Source organism: Jaculus jaculus, chromosome 17 (assembly GCF_020740685.1).
Source record: "Jaculus jaculus isolate mJacJac1 chromosome 17, mJacJac1.mat.Y.cur, whole genome shotgun sequence".
Classification (NCBI taxonomy): Eukaryota; Metazoa; Chordata; class Mammalia; order Rodentia; family Dipodidae; genus Jaculus; species Jaculus jaculus.
In genome coordinates, this window is record NC_059118.1 from 2,899,210 (window position 1) to 2,920,302 (window position 21,093).

Here is a 21,093-nt window from a genome sequence, read left to right on the forward strand (position 1 = left end):
CCTTCTAAGGCTGTATGCAGTTTAACCACTACAAATAGAAATTGAAGAGAAACCATGTGAATGCTGATGGGCCTTCTATAAGCATAGATGGTGTCCTCAGCACCATTCTTTCTACACTACCCTTCCCAGAAGATGTCTGCCTCGGCCTTTCTCCCATGACCATTCTTCAAGATGTCTGCAGAGAAAAAGACATTTCTTCTGTGAAGAACTATACAGGGTCCCTTCTGGGTATTTCTCACTAGCAATTCTGGGCCAGTCTCTTTTCAAAAATACACATCACACTGTAAGATACAGGTGCTTTTCTGAAAACAACAGTTCTACAGCTCAGACGTTCATGGATATCCTAGATACAGGCTTTCCTATGTACCAATTAATTTCATCCATGACTAACATACTTGGCAAGCAAAAAAACAGCTATATAATTTTTAAGTTCTGACTAACTTTAAAATTAAGTAAAAGTTCAAGCAAACATTCAGAAGAAGGAGAACAGAATTTGATTTAAACGCCCCTTCCCCTAGCATTTATCTCAGCTAGTTAACACTGCTGTTCTCACTGCGTATTTCAAGTGTGTTCTCTTTGGTCATAGTGGAATTCTGACTGTGAATCTTTAATGAAAAATCCAAGGTAAGGTCTTAGTCCCTTAACATTTACAATACTATAACTACAGGTTTGAACTCAAAGTGCTTACTTATCTCCTTTACTCCATTTCTCTCCACTGGGAGGTCTGTATGCTCTTAATCTCTGCATTTCCTCTTTCCAGTGAGGAGGAGTCTCACTGCTACCATCATCTTCTGACTCAGAACGAGACCGTGACCTTGGAGGTGTGTGATAGCGCTTAAACACAAAGAAGGACGTAAATGTTGTTAAAATGCTTCTCAATTACAGTCTGCTGGAGGACAGAGTCAGGAAAAATCTACTCTCAGACCCCTTCAAAGACACTGATTTAAGCAAAAAAGGTATGAAATTACTTTAAGCAAGCGCTTTAACTGCTGAGCCATCTCCCTAGCCTTAGAAATTACTCCAAATAATGGCATTAAGAGGGGTGAAAAGGGCAGAGATTCACCTGGATCCCACACAAAATCTCCCTTTCCAGAGTCTTAAAACTTAAGACTCGTTAGTCTACATTATTCAGGATACTAAAACTTCTTAACACACTTGTTGTTTGTTTCAGTATCATTTGATACCTACCAAATCAATACAAATATAACTACAAATTTTCTATCTAATGGTCCTCAAATTATGGAAAATACATAACTCCTTGGATAGATTTTGTGTTATACCTAAAACTGAATCTCATATTTTGCTGATAGGGTAAACAAAAAGTTACTGTCTGGTTATATAATTTGAAATAATGAAAACCTTGACATACGTACAATTGTGCCTCTTCCTTTAATCTTCCGACCAGACTTTGATACTGATGGTTTCTGGTCATTTGCAACAGGTACAACATCTGGAATCTTCCTAGATGAGGTTGTGATAAAAATTAAAAATTAGCAAATGAGAGCTGGGTACGGTGGCACATACCTTTAATTCCAGCACTCAGGAGGCAGAGGTAGAGGGACTGTTCTGAGTTCGAGGCCAGCCTGGAACTAAACAGTAAGTTCCAAGTCAGCCTGGACTACAATGAGACCCTACCTAGGAAAAACAAACAAACAAACCAGAAAAAAAAAAAGAAAAAAGGAAGATCACCAAGAGTTCGAGGCTACAGAACAAGTTCCAGGACAGCCTGGGTGAGAGAGAGACCATACCTTGAAAATAAAAGTATGTATATATCTATATTAGCAAATGCTATGACCCTTCACCAATGTTCAAATATACAACTTATGCCATGATAATAAAAAATTTCACGGTATATTGTAACATGAAATTCATACCTTAATATCTAAGAAGTTTTACTGATGCATACCTACATTCATTTACATGTTTCCTTTGGCTGTCTGTATATGGCGCATGCATTATTAGACACAGCTGAGATGTGCCACAGTCACCAGATATACTACTTATAATATGACATTATTTCTAGTTCCATATATAGATATATATAAGTATGCATGAGAATATATCTGTATATGTTTGTGTGTATATATATACATATATATATATATCACCCATCTGCCATGATGAAAAAAAATTCACTGCTGTCCACCTTACCAAATACATAGTGTTAATATTATCTGTTTTAATACAGAATAGTAACTTGAAACCCAAGTAAGGTTATCCCCTGCCAAAAGAATTCCACTCTTCTCATGATATAGGAAGATCATAGACTCAAGGCCAGATTATTCTATGTGGTGATTTTGAGACCAGCCTAGAAAAAAAGAAAGAAAAAGAAAAAGAAAAAATGCCAGGCATGGTGGCACATATCTTTAATTCCTGCACTTGAGAAGCAGAGGTAGGAGGATTGCTGCAAGTTCGAGGCTGCCCTGAGCTAGAGCGGAACCCTACCTCAACAAACAAAACCAGGACTGGAGAGATGGCTTAGCGGTTAAGGTGTTTGCCTGCAGAGACAAAGGACCTTGGTTCGATTCCCCAGGACCCATGTAAGCCAGATGCACAAGGTGGTACATGCATCTGGAGTTCGTTTGCAATGGCTGGAGGCCCTGGCACACCCATTCTCTCCCTCTCTGCCTCTTTCTCACTCTCTCTCTCAAATAAAAAATAAAAAATAAATTATCCAAGCATTTGAGGGACTTAGGCCAGAGAACCAAGATGGGCACCAGTGTAAATATATAGCAAAAGACTATCTCCAAAACAGAACAAAAGTAAAACACAAACACATAGAAAGGGAGGGAGGGAGGAAGGGAGGAAGAAGGTGGGAGGGAAAGTAACACTGCTTCACTGTTAAACTGGATCCAGAGAACTCAGTTATTCCAGTAACCTATTTTGACAACACAACTTTACCCTTTTAATAAAAGGCCAAGGTAGCAAGATCAGTAAGTAACAAATCTTTTCAGACAAGAATCCTAGGCATGGTGACACACCTCTGTAACTCCAGCACTTGGGAGAATAAGGTAGGAGGATTCAAAGTTTTATGCCAGCTTGGGCAGCATAACAAGACCTTAAAAATAAAACAAAAGGGGCTGGAGGGATGGCTTAGTGCTTGAGGCATTTGCCTGCAAAACCAAAATTTTTTTTTTAAATAGGGCTGGGGAGATGACTTAAGTGGTCAAAAGCACTTGCATGTAAAGCCTGTCAGCTCAGGTTCAATTCCCCAGGCACCCATGTAAAGCTAGATGGGTGTTTGCAGCAGCAAGAGACCCTGGCATGCAAATAAATTAATTAAAAAATTTTAAAAATTTAAGTAAAATTAAATAAAAAAATAAAAGAACCATCCCTTCACTGGCCAACTTGCCCAACCACCTTTACCTACTACTGGAGTAGAATGTAAACTCTAAAAGGTGAGGTGTATGTAATGCATCAATCTGGTAACTCCTCCAGTATCTTCCAATATGCTCTGAGTATGAGTCACATTCAGTAAGTGAATGTAAAAACACAATGAGCTGATGGATTTGCCCATCAGTGACATAAAAATATACAGTGTGATTGTTAATCTTCACTGCCAACTTGACTGGACTTAGAATCACCTATGAAAGCTGGGCATGGTGGTGCATACCTTTAATCCCAGCACTTGGAAGGCAGAGGTAGGAGGATTGCCGAGAGTTCGAGACCACCTTGAGACTACATAGTTAAATCCAGGTCAGCCTGGACCAGAGTGAGACCCTACCTCAAAAAATCAAAAAGAAAAAAAAAAAATCACCTATGAGACAGGTGAGGAACATTCTGCATGTGTCTGTGAAAGTTTCCAGAGGGTTAACTTGAGGAGGAAAGAACCACCCTAGAAGGGAGAAAGGAGAAAGCTCACTGAATGACAGCATCCTTTCCCTTGGCTTACTGTCTGCTGATGTGAACTGTTCCACATAACAGAATGAACCCTAGGGAAACAGGAGCAAACTGCTTTGATCAGTCATCTGGTCACAGGGACCAGAAAGGTAAAGGAACATACATGGAGTTATCATCCTACTTACGGTTCAGGCTCCACAGTGACAGCAGGCATGTCTCTTCTAAGGAGAAAACGGTTCTCAGGCACTGGAGGGATCTCTTCTGGGCGGACAACAGGCTTTTCCCTTTTAGCATTTGAATCACTGGACCTTTTCTCATTAGCATCATTCCTCTCAGAGTGACTGAAATAACAATCAAGCAACCAAATGAAGGTGTGTAATTCTTGTGTCTCATTAAAAAAGCACACCAAATTTAGGCACCAAAATAATAGCAAAATCACTGATAACTACATTCTCACCCAGAAGTGCTAATTTTCAACATCAACCCAGTAAAAAACCCAGAGCACTAAATTTTGATATAAAAATTGTCAAATTATCCTGAAGTTTTCCTCAAGAATTTCAGGAATTATTTCAACTGAAAACACACACAAATATTTACTAGGCAACATCGATACTACTCCCAGACGTCTCAGATTTCAGTTTAAAGTCCAAAATTCTACCCTTTGTCAGTTACAGGCGAGAAAAGGAGGCATAGAAGTGTATGTTGTCTCTCCTATTCCAGGGCGGGTGTGTTTTAGGGGAGACTATCCTGGTTCACACTTACCCTTTAGGGCTCAGTGTATGCTTATTCCTGGGTTCTTCTGAACTGCTCACTTCCTTCCGTCTCTTTTTAGAATGTTTCACTTTTGGCCTCCTCTTGTGTTTCCTTCTTTTGCTTCTCTCACGTTCAATTTCACTTTCTGAAGATGATTCTGAAGAGGAAGAGGAATTGGAAGAAGACTCCGAGTCTTCTGACTGTGTTGGTTTCTTCCTTTTTTTCTCAAAAACTTTTAATAAATATTAACAAAAATATTAGTACTAAAGACCAGCACAGATCTTTCAGAATCATAAATATGATTAATGAGTATCATAATAAGATTTATGTAAAGCAAACTAAAAATGAAATTAAAATACTTTTTTCCCAATATATCATACAAGTGCTTGCAAAATCCACAATGAAGCTTCAGCCTATATTACACTTGGGTCAGATAGTAAGTGTGACAAGTGATAAATGCTAAGACAGAAAATCAGCAGTATAAAAAGCACAGACAAGGTAGGGATAGCTTAAGATAACATTTGAGCAGAGACCAAAAGAAAGGAGTAGGATCATAAGGACACCTTAATAGTAGTGTTCTAGACAAGAACAGCACCAAAATGTAACATGGTGATTGGCATGCCTGCGTAAAGGTCATTGTGGCTAGAGGGCAACGAGTAAGGGAAAGAGGTCAGAGAGACAGCAGAGAGGACTTGGGATGTAGCTCAGCTGGTACAATGCTTGCATAGTATGAACAAAGCTCTGGGTTCCATCCCCAGCACTGCATAAACTAGGAATGGTGGTGTACACCTATAATCTGGGTCAACATCCAGGATGCAAAGGCAGGAGGACTGGGAAGTTCAAGTTCATTCTCAGCTACAAAAGGAGTTTGAGACCAGCCTGGGCTAAGAGCCTATCTCAAAAACAAACAAAACACTAGGCAGAACAACAGACAGCAGGGAGCCACTCCACTGCAGGCCATGTAGACTACAGCACAGACTTTAGCTGTGGGGACTGAGGAGGGAGCCACTGCAGGCATCTGAGCAGGAGGGGTATGGATGTAAAATATACTTCAAAAGAATGACTTTGGTGGCTGCTTAGGGCAAACCAAGGAGAAGAAAGAACATAGCAAGGAGACTAGGTGGGATATTGCTGCTGAGAAAAAGACTACAGGGAGCAAGGAGGCAGAGACACTGCGATAATGGGGCATGAGATGGTCTGAATCAAACCAGAGGCCAAGAAGTAATAAGAAGCAGTATGAGGTTGGGGAGATGGCTCAGTGGTTAAAGGTACTTGCTTATGAAGTCTGATGAGTAGGGTTTGATTCCCCAGTACCTATGTGGAACCAGGCACAAAAAAACGACCAGTATGGCTAGACAAGATATGCTGATGGATAATATGTGATTCACAGCTTGTCTGTGTTTGTGTGCTATTAAATCTAGAGGTATCTTTAATAACGCTTTTGTTGAATCCCAGCCTTCTCTACCCAACAACCTCCAAAAGTTCTTACCATCTTTTGTTGACTTGGTGGCAAGCACCCCACAGTCAATAACTCTCACGTCTGCATAAGGTCTACTTGCAGCATCCGTTTTCAGATTTTCAATTTGTTCAATTACTTCAAAACCAGAAATAACCAGTCCAAACACAACATGTACTCTGTCGCAATATAAATTCAAGAAATAATTAGTTTGACAATGATAAAAGTATGAATTGAGACAAGTGTTGCAAATAAGTTCTCAGTCCTGGAAATAAAAGCAGTATTTGATAATATATGAAGCAACTAATACCGAATAAGAACTTGAAATCTATCATATAAAACTGGGCCTCAGTTTTTTTTCAACAATGGCTCCTAGCCATGTTTGGGTAAGAAAGCCTGATAACATTCAGAATGCACTGTATGAGGACATGCACAGTGGCACGGTTGAGCCCATCCATGGGCACAGGTAAATAGCCCCTTCATAATACAGGAAGCTATAGATTCTCAAAAGTACTGAGTCCTATGCTCTTTTAGGAAGAATCTGGCAATGAGACTAACCCAGACCCAAGAGAGTACCATGTTAAGGTTACTGCATGGTTCATGTGTTTTTATGGTATGGCTAGTCACCCACACAACTCCCCATTAATGAAAAGAAGGTAATGCTTACCCATCTAGGTGTGGAGCAGGCTTTGTAGTTCTGTGTAAGAAGCATCAACATAAAGATGACGTCAGAAATGACATGTTCAGATGAACAGAGCAGAAGGGTTTAAACACAGCATGTAGTGAACAAAGAAGTAAAGATAAAAACACAGGGAAAAACGTTAAACATAATGTACATTTAATCTTAAAGACCCCAAAATAGCACAGTGGCCATTTTACTGATTAAAAAAATCAAGATTACAGTGAATTACAAAATCATCTCTATAATATGCAAATTAGAATATACAAAAAATAGGTTTCCTTTGAGTTTTATACATAAACATATACCATGTACAGAGATTAAAATGACTCCTAAATCAAAAAATAAAAAACAAATAAAACACATCAAAACCCCCTCCAAATTTGTCAGTAGAATTCTACAGGAAGAGGCACCTATCTTCTAGGCCATGGAAAGGAAGTGTAATGAACATGGCAATGCCCACATAACTGGGCTCTTCTGGTTATTTTTCAGACTGAGTCAGTCTGCATGTTTAAGGTAGGCAGATGGAAGAAGGCCTCAAGAGTGTTGTTTGCAGAATGCCCTGTTCCTTCCTCTCCCCTCACTTGAGGTGAAGCTCTGCTACTCACAGCAACACTGCACACAACAGGGAGAAACCTATTCATCTGCCAACACTTCTGGCAGCACAGCAAGGTAGTGTTGTAGCCACCTTGAATTTCCAGGGCCCAGAAAACACCCAATCAGTGACTTCTCTAGTTCGCAAATGGTCAGGAAAGCATTACTGGGAAGTCTGTGGGGTAACATCTAGTTAAGGTATCTTGAACCCAAGCTAGTTTTTCCATAGCATTTTCACAGATCTTTATATATGTGAACTGAAATAAAAACATTCAAAAGTAGGTAAATAGCCCGGAATTAAACACCATTTGTAAAAAATGAAAAATAGATAAATGAAGTAACAAGATCACTAAATATCAGGCCATATATATTAAAGCAGTCAATTGTACTAGAAGCCTCCACATAAATGTTTTATGTATATTTTAAGGCAATTCTAAGAAACACACACCAACAAAACAACTTAACCTTCACAACAATGCCAAGAACTTCACTACTAGAAAATGTAACTCTTAGCCCTACATAACAAGTATTCAGTCTTGTAAGAGGACTATAATATTTAACTTAGAAAACTAGACATCAACTTCCAAAGTCTCAGAACTTTAAAGGAAGCCTTGAGTTTTAGGAACATAAGTCTCATATATTCTTTGGGAGACAGAAGTGAAAATTCAAGCCAGAATCATTATAAAAACAAGGCAACAAAAAGAAAGAATACAAAAAAAAAAAAATCTAGCAAACTGGTAAGCCACAATATGGCACCATTCAACTAGTATCCAGTAAACCACCTTGGGCAACAACTTCTGAACAGAACAGAAACGTGTTTACCAAACAAAGCAAAACAACAACAAAAAAAAACCCTTTGCCCAAGCTCATGGAAAATAAGAAACTAATATAATGAATAGTTTACTAATAAAATACACTCCCTCCTTCCTTAATACTCCCAAAGATATTCTACAATTGGGAAAAGCCTACAGATTCTTCTAGATCAAACAACCCTAATTCAACTGCCACCTTGGTAAACAGTACAACTACAAAAGGCATATTGAGTACAGCGCATGGTGAGGTATTGCATTCTAGCTGCTGCAGCAGCACGTACTTGAGATAACTAAGAATCCACAAGGAACTCTATGACATTAAGTCTGAGGGATGTGCTTTGTGTTGGAGATTGAACTTTCAGGTGCGCCAGGCAAAGGCTGTACCACTCAGCCATACTGTTAGCTCGCAGCTCTGCTTTCAATTCAAATGAAAACTGAAGAGAATAAACACTCAGTCCTCACCACACTGGAAGACAAACCCCACTGAAGAGAGGACCGACTCTTTCTGCAATTCAGGATACAGAAATATAAAGTTGTACTGTATGTAACTGGGCTACATACTTAAGTACCCTGAAAACAACAAAAGAGCGGTGCTCTGAGCCTCCAGCAGGAAGACTCTCAATGTAAAGCTGGCTTCCGGGTTCTGGGCTGACAGGTACATGATAAACAAAGACCATTAGCGTTATGTGTTAGACTAAAACAGGTACAGAAATCTTACCCACAAACTGTTTCACCTCCCCAAACTATACAACTCTTTCCAGAACCATGCAACAATGACATATACTAAGACTTGAATAAGGCCAGAAATGATCATAATGTGTAAGTTTTTACATGCTTATTGAAACTTACCTAAGGGAGAAACATAAAGAACATTTTAAGTCATAACGTTTCACTATTGCACATTTCCATTTCCCCCTTTCACCTGGAGACACTATTACAGCTTCTCTAGCCCTTGGGTCTCCCTGAAACAGTGTCCGCAAGGGCTAACTTTGATTTCATCAATTCAGAACTGAAGTGTCACTGCTGTTCCAAAGAATAATCTTCATTTTATCAGAGAAATATTTGGCCTCATGGGCTCCACACTAACATGAGCCCTGAAACCACAGTGTAAAGACAGAACCCACTCTTCCTCAGATGTGGGAACAAGCCACTGACATTAACCCACACTTCCCAGGACCAACCATAAGCAATAAACACTCTTGTTTTACATGGACTGCTGCTACACAGAGAAAGCAGAGAGCTTTTTTCTTAACAGGTTTCAGTGCATAACATAACAACAGGATTAAAGAAACAATGGCAAAGAAAGAAAGCCTTAGAGTAATAAGACATTACCTTTGGAGCGCACGGTGTAACACTCTTTCTGTAAATTTTACACAAAAATGGCAAGAAATAAATTGTAATACACTTTTAAGACAAGACTGAATCTATGTTTTAATATCAATATAACTTTGAAATTAAAATTTTAGAGTTTTATGTAAAAAAGCAAAGAAGCTTTTTAAATGGAGGGCTCTAAATTTTCTTTCACATAGGATCATTATATAAAGATGAGTTATACTTAAGAAAAGCCTTGTGGCTGATGTTGGAATCTGCTCAGATTTATGACATTTATTTTGTCTAATACAAGGGTACCGATAATAGCTCTAACAAAATATTACATTTTCTTTCACAAACCCCAGAAGGCAACCAAAAGGATGAATATCTTTCTCAAAAGAGAACAATGTATCACAAATATAAACATAGATACAAAAATCGGAACCCCATAGCAGTAACTTCTAATAGCAAAATTTTTACTGGAAAAAAGAGTTAACATAATTCAAAACAAAATTTCAAGGAACTCTGTAATAATTCACTTTGTAGTTTTTAGCCACACACCACCAAGCAAGATTGGGAGTAACTAAGTCAGAGCTGGTCACTGCCATCACACCCTTTGAGGTTAAGTCACTGAACGTATTAATAATACAGTAACTGAGCAGCATAACTAGAAATTTACAGCTTGTCCTCAGAGGCTAAAAAGACAACAGAAATGAAGTCTTAGCATAATGTCAAGTCCTGGCCACAGTAGTTTCATGTCTAATCTGATTTTCCTCTTACGAGAATTTTTGTTTCAAAGAACACACACTGACAATTTAACTGATTAAACCTTAAACATATCTATGATGACTCAGACCAAAAACATTATTATACAAGAAGTAAAATGTTAGATAGGATTTAGGTTATATTAAGTCTTGAACTATGTTAAAATAAGCTTCAATTTCCCATAAAGGGTATGTAATATCATATATTATATATACAAACACATATACACCTTTCAAAAATGTTTAAAAACGTGTAATTTTCAGTGAATGTTATAAAAAAAAATTCTAGGTGTGAAACAGTACAAGAGGGCAGTAAAGGTCACTTGATGCTAACTAGCCTTTCATATACAACTTTCCTTCTCACTGAACACAACAATATAGCTTGTGTTAGGGCAAAGGCCATTTCACAATGCATATGTCCCCAAAGTCACAAAGATAGAAAAGCTTTATAAAATTTAGCTAGAAACAAAATTTCAGGTTGCTAACATGTATGTTACATAAGCAAAAAGAAATGTTAAGCCTGGATGTTAGGAATGACACTTGGTATTCAGAGTCTTGGATTTGAATTAAATTCCCAAGCATCTTTGGTCATGAAAATTTCTGAAACTAGCACATTATGGTATTACCCTCCCCCATAAAAATGAGGGCAAACACTAGAATTTCTTAGGTAACTAATACTAAGTAACATTTCTTCTCACACAAACTTGTGAATATGTGGGTGGAAAAGACCTTTTTTCGGAGCTCTGGGATGATGAAAGCCTGTGCTGACTAATGTTTCCAGCAGCCCAGCACTGACGGAGACTACTGCTGCTCCTGACTCAGAAGAGCCCCAGCTTCTGAGATGCCTTTCTAGGCAAGTATATGCCTTTATTTCAGACAAGACAATGTCTGCACCTAAACCATCCCACATATTCAAAAACCTGGGATCCCTTGCAGAAGAGTCTTCCTTTTCTGAAGGCATTTCTGAACCAAAATATTTGCTTTATTTTTAAAAGCAAGGATAATTTTATATATAAATTTAAAAAGGAATGATAAAAGTAAGACTGTGGACTGGAGAGATGGCAGTGTGTGTGATAAAATTATGTCACAACATGCTTTCCTAGCTACTTCTTACAGATAATGAGTAGTTTTTATAACTGACCTAGATTTCACAGGACTTTTCTTCCTTATTTAGCATTCATTATCACAAAATAGAAACTTACTCTGCATGATGTCTTAGTCCCTTTCCACTCTACCCATAAGTCTACAGTTTTTTTTGTTGTTGTTGTTGTTTTTGTTTTTGGAGGTAGGGTCTCACTCTGGTCCAGGCTGACCTGGAATTAACTATATAGTCTCAGGGTGGCCTCAAACTCATGGAGATCCTCCTACCTCTGCCTCCCAAGTGCTGGGATTAAAGGCGTGCGCCACCACGACCAGCAAGTCTACAGTTTTTATACCTTAGTTTTGTAGTGCCAGGGACTGAATCCTGGGCCTTGCATAAACAAGGCAAGTTCTCCATCATTGAGCTACATAAACTCCCAGCCCTATAGCTTTTATTGTGGTTTCTTCCTACTTGATTTAAATATTAATAGACAAAACTGAGTAAATAGTTGACAAATATGGATTAACTTGGTAACTTTTGTCCTAAATCTTCTTTCAAAAATGTTTCAGTGTGAATAACCATAGTTTCTTTATAGTGAATAACCATAGTTTCTTTATAGATTTCTGGGGGTGGTGCCATCCACTTCTTACACGTTTCTTGAGCATCAATATTCCAAAAGAATGTTTACTTCTATATAAGCTCCCAGAAGCATTACAGTTAATACAGCACTAGGTATAAGCAGTTATGATCAAAATTACAAAAATACCTTTATAGAAGAAAATCTGATCTCTGCTAATATATATATTAACCACTCTTCAAGCTTAAGAAAGCAATATGTGCAGAATTATATTTCATAGAAGATGCATGATAAAATGTGTCAGAAAAAAGACAACAGTTAATGCACAGAGCACAACAATCCTGAGGAACTTGCAAACACCCACACTGACAGCACCAAAATTACTCCTTAGGAATTGAAAACAGATTTATATAACATAAACTAAGAATACTTTTGAAAAATGTTATTACAAGTCCTTGTAAGACCTATAAAACAGAGTATAAAGCAGCTCTTTGATTTAAACATCTGTTCTTATAACATTCTTTCTTTTCATATCACAACTGCTGCTCAAGGTGCCACCTAAGGAGCGTGGTGACAATAGCAGCAGCAGTCCTGGGAAGCCAATGGTTAGCTCTAATCTGCGATTATATAGACAAGTGGAAGTCAGACAGTACATTTTACTTTGTACTACACTTCTACCTCCAAAACGGTTGGGTTTGCAAGATGCAGTTTCAAAGATTTTTATTTTATGGGCCACTGTCTCCATTTTACTTATCCTTTCCTTAAAAATCAGGGTACATGTTATCAGAAACATAGTTCAATTTTATCCTGTAACTTGTGGGAACTGGCATTTTCACCCAGGATAAAGAAGCCCATAGGTACAGTTACCTTAAAGAAAAAAAATGGGAAAGGAAAGGAAAGGAGGGCTGGATGTTTGCCTATGAAGCCAAAGGACCTAGGTCAATTCCCCAGGATCCACATAAGCCAGATACACAAGGTAGCACATACATCTGGAATTCATTTACAGTAGCTGAAGGCTCTGGTACACGCATTCTGTCTGTGTCTGTCTCTCTCTCTCTCTCTCTCTCTGCTGCTTTCTGTCTCTCAAATAAAAAAAAAATGAATTTTTAAAAAAAGAAAGGAAAAAGAAGGCAGGGTACTTTATGTGCAAAAATGCTCAATTATTTCCAAGATGGCTTGTTAGCACACTCTTTTCCAGAAGGAAGTGTCAAATAAATTTATCAACTAAAAGTACAGTATTTTCTTTTATCATACATTTGTTGTGATTTTAGTGCCATCTACAGTTAATTATGAAACAAGCTTACAACTTTTTCATCCTGACATATTGATTCAAACTTTTCATTTGATATTCCTCTTCAGTCCAGTATAAAGTCAGGCCATGTAGAAAACAGAAACAGCCTTCACTAAATGTTCCTAAGAAGAGACTTATAAAACAAGACTCTAAATTTCTGGATAGAGGACTTCACATCCTGGATTTTCATTAATGTTACCTTGTAACATTTTATAAAGAAGCTAATCTGTATGTAATATGCCAGAAAGTTGCTTCTACCTTTACAATAAATCAAATTGTAAATGTAATGATAATTTTTTAAAAAGAGAAAATTTAAAAGACACTTTAAAGCCCTCAGTAGTACCACCTTGACCAATGAATTAGTTTTTTTCACATTCACAGTTCAGATAAGCTTAAGATGGAAAACAGTAGATCTCAGAATAAACATTTTATATTAAATTACTACAAAAAGGTTTTGAAAGTATACCTTTCTGATTTTTATTGGCCCTCCAGGTAAAGAATAGAAAACTGCTCTAGTGAAAAGGTATAATAACCAATAATTTATGGGATCAAAACAGGATAAAGGAACTGCCTTAGGTGTACCTCTAAGTACAATCATCTTTTATTAGCTTTCAATTTTTAGGACATTCTTAGGAACAGAATGTTCCTTATCTGAACTTTATCAAATCATGTAGGAAATCTACTTCCAGACAAACTTAAAATGTGAGTTTATTATATGAATAATTTACTTCTTTAAAGACAGGGAAGCACCATTCATATTTTCCCATTCAGAAAGACATCAAGAAACACTTTTCTCACTGGATGTGGTGGTTCACGCCTTTAATCCCAGCACTTGGGAGGCAGAGGTAGAAGAACTGATTGCCATGAGTTCAAGGCCACCCTGAGACTATATAATGAATTCCAGGTCAGCCTGAGCTAGAATAAGACCCTATCTCGAAAAACCAAAAAAAAAAAGAACGCTTTTCTAATAAAACATGAGTTATTTCTCCAACAGAGTCAAACAAATTTATGTCTAACAAAAAGCACTGAGCCTCATGCTGGGCAAGTATATTTCACATTTTATATAATGGGGTAAGAATTTAACCACAATTCTGACAAAGTTTTTATTCAGAGTTTTCACAAGTAGTTATTTTGGTTGTGTATACATATACACCTATGAAAAGATATTTGTTTTTCAAAAAGTAAATTTAGCACTCTAAATTTTGCTCAGTGATATCTATAAATCTTGGCAAAAATGATAGCAATGTTAGGTTAATTCAACTCTTTACAGAGATGTAACAAAATTTCATTTTTTTGTTGTTTGATTTGGTTTTTTGAGGTAGAGTCTTACTCTAGTTCAGGCTGACCTGAATTCATTATGTGGTCTCAGGGTGGCCTTAAACTCACAGTGATCCTCCTATCCCGAATGCTGGGATTAAAGGTGTGTGCCACCACGCCTGTCCTTAAAATTTCAGCTTTAAAAAATGCTGCCTTAACAGTTAATCAACTTTCCTGTGCCTCATCATAAAATAATGGTACTTCTCAAAATTGGCTCAAAATGAAAAAAACAAACAAACATACAAGGTTTACCCAAACCAACTGCTTTCCATGCTCAGGGTCCATCTGTTCCTGTACTATAGACCAAATTTACACATTCATCATTTCAAACTAGTTTTCTAAGTTGTATCTTCAAATTTGGTAGGGGCTAAAGCCAATTTCTTTTCTCATGATGATAGCATATTCTGAAAATAATATACACCCTCCAGTTACATTCTTCAAATCTAGTATATCTGCTGGAGGCTGGGCAGTCACTAGACACCAGTTACTGTGTGACAACTGTGTGACATCAGACACACAGTACAATCCAGCAATCAAAATTTGAGCAGGAAAGGTCCGCTAGCTCCCCATCTTTCTAAGGAACAGCACTTCTCTGTTTAGGAAAGCTCATCTCTGAATTATGCCTACTCACATGAAAAACTGGGAACCATTGGTATGTTTCCCTCGATTTGCCATTGACAAAAGGAACGCTCTGTCATGTTTGAGAATAAAGTTTTCATCTGTTTGAAGAAAACACAATTTGTTAGTTTTCTAGTTATAAGCCACTTTTCAGGTAATGTTCAAGTAATAAATAGAAAGCAAAGGATGAAATTCCTCTTCTGGTCAGTACAGACACGTGACAATATTTAGAAAAAAATTAACTAATCAAATCACAAAAGCATTAATAAGGCCAGAAGATACTAATTAAAGCCTTGAGGAAAAGAACATGTATTTAATACTTTATACAAACAGCCTTAGAATAGTCACTTTTAGTAGTAATGCACTTTGGCTAAATGATGATATAATACAAACTCACTTTCAAGGAAAACAAGAATTTTTAGAAAAATCTCTAAAGAAGTTTATTTCCTTCTAATTTCCAATTAGCCTGCCACATGAGCTATAAGGGTGGTTTAATAGACCTAACTTTATATGTTTAATTTTCATATAGCAAATTCATTACTCAATTGAAGCCAAACTATTCTATGATATATATAGTTTTAGGGAAGTATCTAAATTAAATGTGGATCATCAATAGGATCAAAATTACCCAAGAAGGAAATTTTATAAAAGCAAAATTTAAATGGCAAGATACAATTTTAAAGTGCAAAAATGTGCACCACAGAACAGCGACACCCCAGTGGCCTGCAGCACAAAGTGTGAGACAGCTGCTTTCTACTACATCAAGGTAACTGAGGTGACTTTCATTTCAACAGAAATATCCTCAAAGATACCTTAAATTTTCTTTTATCATTCATACACATAAATCTTTCTTCAGAACAAATACAAATGTAGAAAGCTGAAAAGCTGATGACCTTGGCCAGGCTTCTGGGAAAAGCACACAACACTACCCTGGCACTGAGGCTTTCAGGTCATGAGAGCAACACTGGCTCCCACTATCCAGCTCTGCAACTGACTTTTCTAAGGCTTTTTTGGGCAAGTGCAATAGTTAGACTTATGAACCACATAGTTCTAATATACAAAAGAAAACATACAAACCTTTGAGAAAGGAGAAAATACCAACTTTGATTCAAAGAAACTGCTTGATTTAGGGGAAAAACCCACAACTAGGTTCTTTTCCCTAATACAGAGCTAAAATATCACTCATTGGAAAAGGAACAATACAGGTGCATGTATGAAGTAACAATACAGAAATCCAGCCACAACCTGACCCAGACTGTCCATACTCATGAGGAAGGGTACAAGGGAGCAGAGTTGGAGTTTGTGTTACTGAGCTTCGTTCTCTTACCTTTTCATTTTGCAAAAGACCACATTCTCTATAAACAAAAGAATATGTTGACAGTTTTAGGCAGGAAGATAGGAGTTTTCATGTATAAAGTTGCCTAACCTCCATGCTGAAAGTCATGTTTAACCATAAAGTTAGCCTTAATTAATCTTGTCAATTAAATTATAGATTACAATATAATTTATCCCCAAATTCATGCAAATAAAGTATTTTCATGCAGCATTAGTTTCATGCAAAAAGTGAACTACAAATAAGCCTCTTCTCATTATATATATGACCAAATTGCTTTAATATCAGAAATTGAAACAAAAGATCATAAATTAAGCCTTACCTTTAAAATATCCACCATAAATTGACTCTCCACCTTTTCCATTACCTAGAAATAATGAGTTATAGTAAACCATAATGAAATTTAAAATAAACTTATCTTTTTTGACATATAATTTTTTTTATTTTTATTTGAGAGTGACAGAAAAAGAGGCATATATATAGAGAGAATGGGCACACCTGGGCCTCCAGTCACTGCAAATAAACTCTAGACACGAGTGTCTCCTTGTGCATCTGGCTAATGTGGGTCCTGGGGAATCGAACCTCAAACCGGGGTCCTTAGGCTCCACAGGCAAATGCTTAACCACTAAGCCATCTCTCAGCCCTAAACATATCTTTTTGAGACAGGATCTCATTATTGTAGCTCAGGCTGGCTTTAAGTTCAGGATCCTTTCTCCTCGACCTCTCAAGTGTTAGGACTACAGGTGTGCACCCAGAAACCGGGCTATAAATTATATTATTATTATTGTAGTACTTAGGATTGACCATAGGATTTGTACATACTAGGCAAGTACTTTATTATTGAGCTATACCCTTATAAATTACTTTTGATGGTTTCAATTTGCTGAAGGAAACCTTGAACCTTGTAATTGCTACAAATAAACATATTTCTAAAAACCTTCAACTAATTTCATCTTTAAAATATTACAATAAAAACTCTTTGAAAAAGGATCATGGTCTATTTATTTTAAGCAGTCATCACAACAAATTATAGAATAAATGCAATTAGACAGTATTGTGGTGTTCACTGGAAGGAAATCTACCAAATAATTAAAGTATTACTAAATTGCACAATAAAAGCAAAATAAAGTATTACAGTGTTTTACATTTTCATACATTTTATATCTACAGCATTCACTCATCCAACTGTGCAATGACCACATACTTCCATCATTTCATACCCTCATAACTTAAACTTTAAAAACCGATGGGTGGGGTTACTAGGAATATAATGTTTAGCTCTACCTTCACTGAAGTCCCCACCCTGAATCATAAAGTTTTTAACCACACGGTGGAATGTAGAACCTTTGTAACACAACTTCTTCCCAGTTGTTTTCCCAAGGCCTTTCTCCCCTGGGGGAAAAAAAAGAAGCAGTTTAACTACAAAAGCATCCTTTTATGGAAGAACCAACCAACTAACCTACGGTCAAATCCCTCCTTGTGCTAGGTACTGTAGAGATGGAAGACACAGCCAGCTGCATGACAGGTTAATGCACAAAGCAGCCTGGGTGTAAAATCGGTACAGAAATGCAGCTTGCGGGGAGATGGCTACTTGTCTAAGAGAATGAAGGCAAGAAAACTAGCACGAACATTGTGTCTTTGTGTCCAAGCATAGATCTTAAAAGTTTAGTTTGCTATCTATAATTTTATGTTCATTCTTGGTTAGAATGTAAGTTTAATGATATATAACAAAACATGATCCATTATGTTTTGTCTTTCTACTTTCCAGCCCTAAATTTGTTTTAAAATTGGTGGTGCTAAATTTATTAAAAGAATGAAAATCTGCAAGTAACTTGTTTTTTTTGAGGCAAGATCTTGCTGTAGCCCAGACAGACCTGAAGCTGACTCTATAGTCCAAGTTGGCCTTGTACTTGTGGCCATCCTCTTACCTCAGCTTCTCTAGTACTGTGACTAAAGGCATGTACTGCTCGCTACACGTAGCTATAAACCAACTCTTTTGTTTCTTTCTTTTTTTTTTTTTTTAATTTACTTGAGAGCGACAGACACAGAGAGAAAGACAGAGGGAGAGAGAGAGAGAATGGGCACGCCAGAGCTTCCAGCCTCTGCAAACGAACTCCAGATGCGTGCGCCCCCTATGCATCTGGCTAACGTGGGACCTGGGGAACCGAGCCTCGAACCGGGGTCCTTAGGCTTCACAGGCACGCGCTTAACCGCTAAGCCATCTCTCCAGCCCTGTTTCTTTTTTTTTTTTTTTTGAGGTAGGGTCTTGCTGTAGCCGAGCCTGACCTGGAATTCACTATGTAGTTTCAGGGAGGCCTTGAACTTATGGGGTGGCTTTGTGAATCAATTCTGAATGCCTATTATTTAAAGAAATATTTTATTTTTCTTTATTTCAGAGAAACAGGGAGAGAAAGGGGGGGGAGGGAGAGAGAATGGGCATGCCAGGGCCTCTAGCTACTGTAAATGAGCTCCAGATGCATGTGTCCCCTTGTGCATCTGCTTATGTGGTCCTGGGGAATTGAACCTGGGTCCTTTGGCTTCGCAGGCAAGTGTCTTAAACACTAAGCCATTTCTCCAGCCCTGAATGTCTATTATTTGGTAATGTATAGAGCAGATTTTAGTACATGGAGTAGATTCCTACTTTTGTCATTTTTTTTCTTTCTTTCTTAAGAATTGCTTTCTCAGTTTCATGTAAATGAACATCGATATTTCTGTCACAAAACTCATTTTACAAATCTTATTTTTATGAAAGTATCATATTGTGCTACAGCAAAGTAAAATGGTAAGCCATCCCTTCTCATTGGAAACTTAAAAGTTCACTCACCTGAGCACAGGCAAAGGAAGTTTTTGCATGTTTTTGGACATATGTCTGAGAAGAGCTGAAACATAATGCGGCCAACTGAAACAAAATACGTGGGGGGAAAAGGTCAGCAAATATGTCATATTTACTGATTCAACATATCATACTTTGTAAGGAAAAAATAAATAGATAAACAGAACAAACTGGAAGATCCCTTTTCATAGTTCATGTTAAGTTTTAAGCACTTAATATAAAAATAGGGATAAACCTAGTAACAAGTTATTTTAGGGGGCTAAGGAGATGGCTCAGAGGTTAAAGGCACTTGCTTGCAGAGCCTGCAAGCCTGTGTTTAAGTCCTAAACCACCCACATAAGCTGGATGCTTTAAAAAAAAAAAAAAGTGGCACAAGCCGGACGTGGTGGCGCACGCCTTTAATCCCAGCACTTAGGAGGCAGAGGTAGGAGGATCGCCCTGAGTTCAAGGCCTCCCTGAGACTACATAGTGAATTCCAGGTCATCCTGCACTACAGTGAGACCCTACCTTGAAAAACCACACACACAAAAGAAGGCACAAGTGTCTCTAATTCATTTGCAGCAACAAGAGGCCCTAGCATGTCCATGCCCATGAACAGACACACACACAAATATAAATAACATTTTGTTAAATGAAGTTTTTATTTTCCAGTACTGGGGATAAAACCCAGTCACTGTTAAGCATTAGCTCATCTGCAGACAACAGGATTCCAGCCCTAAAGCTATGGGATGTGAAATACATAATTTTCTTGTTTTTGTTTGTGTTTTTCAAGGTAGGGTCTTGCTCTAGACCAAGCTGACCTGGAACTAACTCTGTAGTCCCAGGCTGTTCTTGAATTCACAGCAATCCTCCTTCCTCTGCCTCCTGAATGCTGGAATTGAAGCATGTGCCACCATGCCGGGCAGAAGTGTGTGTGTGTGTGTGTGTGTGTGTGTGTGTGTTGTTTGTTGGACTAAAGATAGAGCAGAGGACCTCTGTATCTATGCAGCACTCTATTATTGAGTGACACACCTCAAAGCTGTGTGATCCGTGGTGTGGCCCTACAGTGATGGGAGCACACAGCACCCTATACCACAGTTAGAAGGAAGTTTTTCTGTGCTCAAGCTTCACCTCAAGGGCTCTCTGGAGCCCACTTCCTGAAGTATATCACTCACACCTAAATCCTCATCTCCCTCACAGCCTAGAGAACAGGTGTGATTCTTCATTTCCCAAAAAGCCAAAGAACAAGTGTGATTCCTCATCTCCCTCAGAGCCACAGAACAGGTGTGATTCCTCATCTCCCTCAGAGCCACAGAACAGGTGTGTTTCCTCATCCCCCTCAGAGCCAGAGAACAAGAACACTTAAAATCATTCAAAGGCGGAGTAGTACAAAATATAAGAAGTTCATAAAGGAAGGATTATCTAAATGCTGCCATCAAAATTATTCTACATCAAAATTATTCTATCAGGATAATTTACTACAAGTAAAGCAATATCAAGACCTATAGCTTAATAAAGCTGTTTATTTTTCATAATATAAAGGAAAAGAACCTTTCCAGAATCTATACATTGGCAATTAAAAAGATGAAGAGCTTCAGGTACCTTTTATTAGAAAGCAAGACAGAAGTATCATAAGCCTACAAAACATCAGTAACAGCTATTTGCATATGTCACTTTGAGATGAGTCAGAGAAGTAAGAATGAGGAAACGCAAACAGGAAAGAGTAGCACTGAGTACTGAATCCACAGCAATACCAAATTAAACTTAAATAACTGGGGTAATTATGACTATAAAATAAAAGGTGACTTATTAAGAAATAAAGATAGGGCTAGAGGGATGGCTTAGCAGTTAAGGC

General features: G+C 37.7%; 1 protein-coding gene across 6 annotated transcripts in view; it reads right to left on the bottom strand.

The window, feature by feature from the left end:
• Nktr (natural killer cell triggering receptor) overlaps positions 1–21,093 on the bottom strand; it is a 50,397-nt gene that overhangs the window by 12,852 nt on the left and 16,452 nt on the right. For 3 of the 6 annotated variants that reach the window (XM_045136543.1, XM_045136542.1, XM_045136544.1), the window contains 10 exons: positions 19,251–19,325; positions 17,711–17,818; positions 16,749–16,793; positions 15,107–15,194; positions 6,717–6,746; positions 6,083–6,228; positions 4,603–4,825; positions 4,026–4,181; positions 1,374–1,461; positions 689–834 (listed from right to left, as the gene is read on the bottom strand). In XM_045136543.1, coding sequence (XP_044992478.1) covers positions 689–834; positions 1,374–1,461; positions 4,026–4,181; positions 4,603–4,825; positions 6,083–6,228; positions 6,717–6,746; positions 15,107–15,194; positions 16,749–16,793; positions 17,711–17,818; positions 19,251–19,325 — 1,105 coding nt within the window. Of the gene's footprint in view, positions 1–688; positions 835–1,373; positions 1,462–4,025; positions 4,182–4,602; positions 4,826–6,082; positions 6,229–6,716; positions 6,747–9,466; positions 9,489–15,106; positions 15,195–16,420; positions 16,449–16,748; positions 16,794–17,710; positions 17,819–19,250; positions 19,326–21,093 lie in introns of those variants that run through there. The other 3 variants (XM_045136545.1, XM_045136547.1, XM_045136548.1) reach the window with 3 other exon arrangements.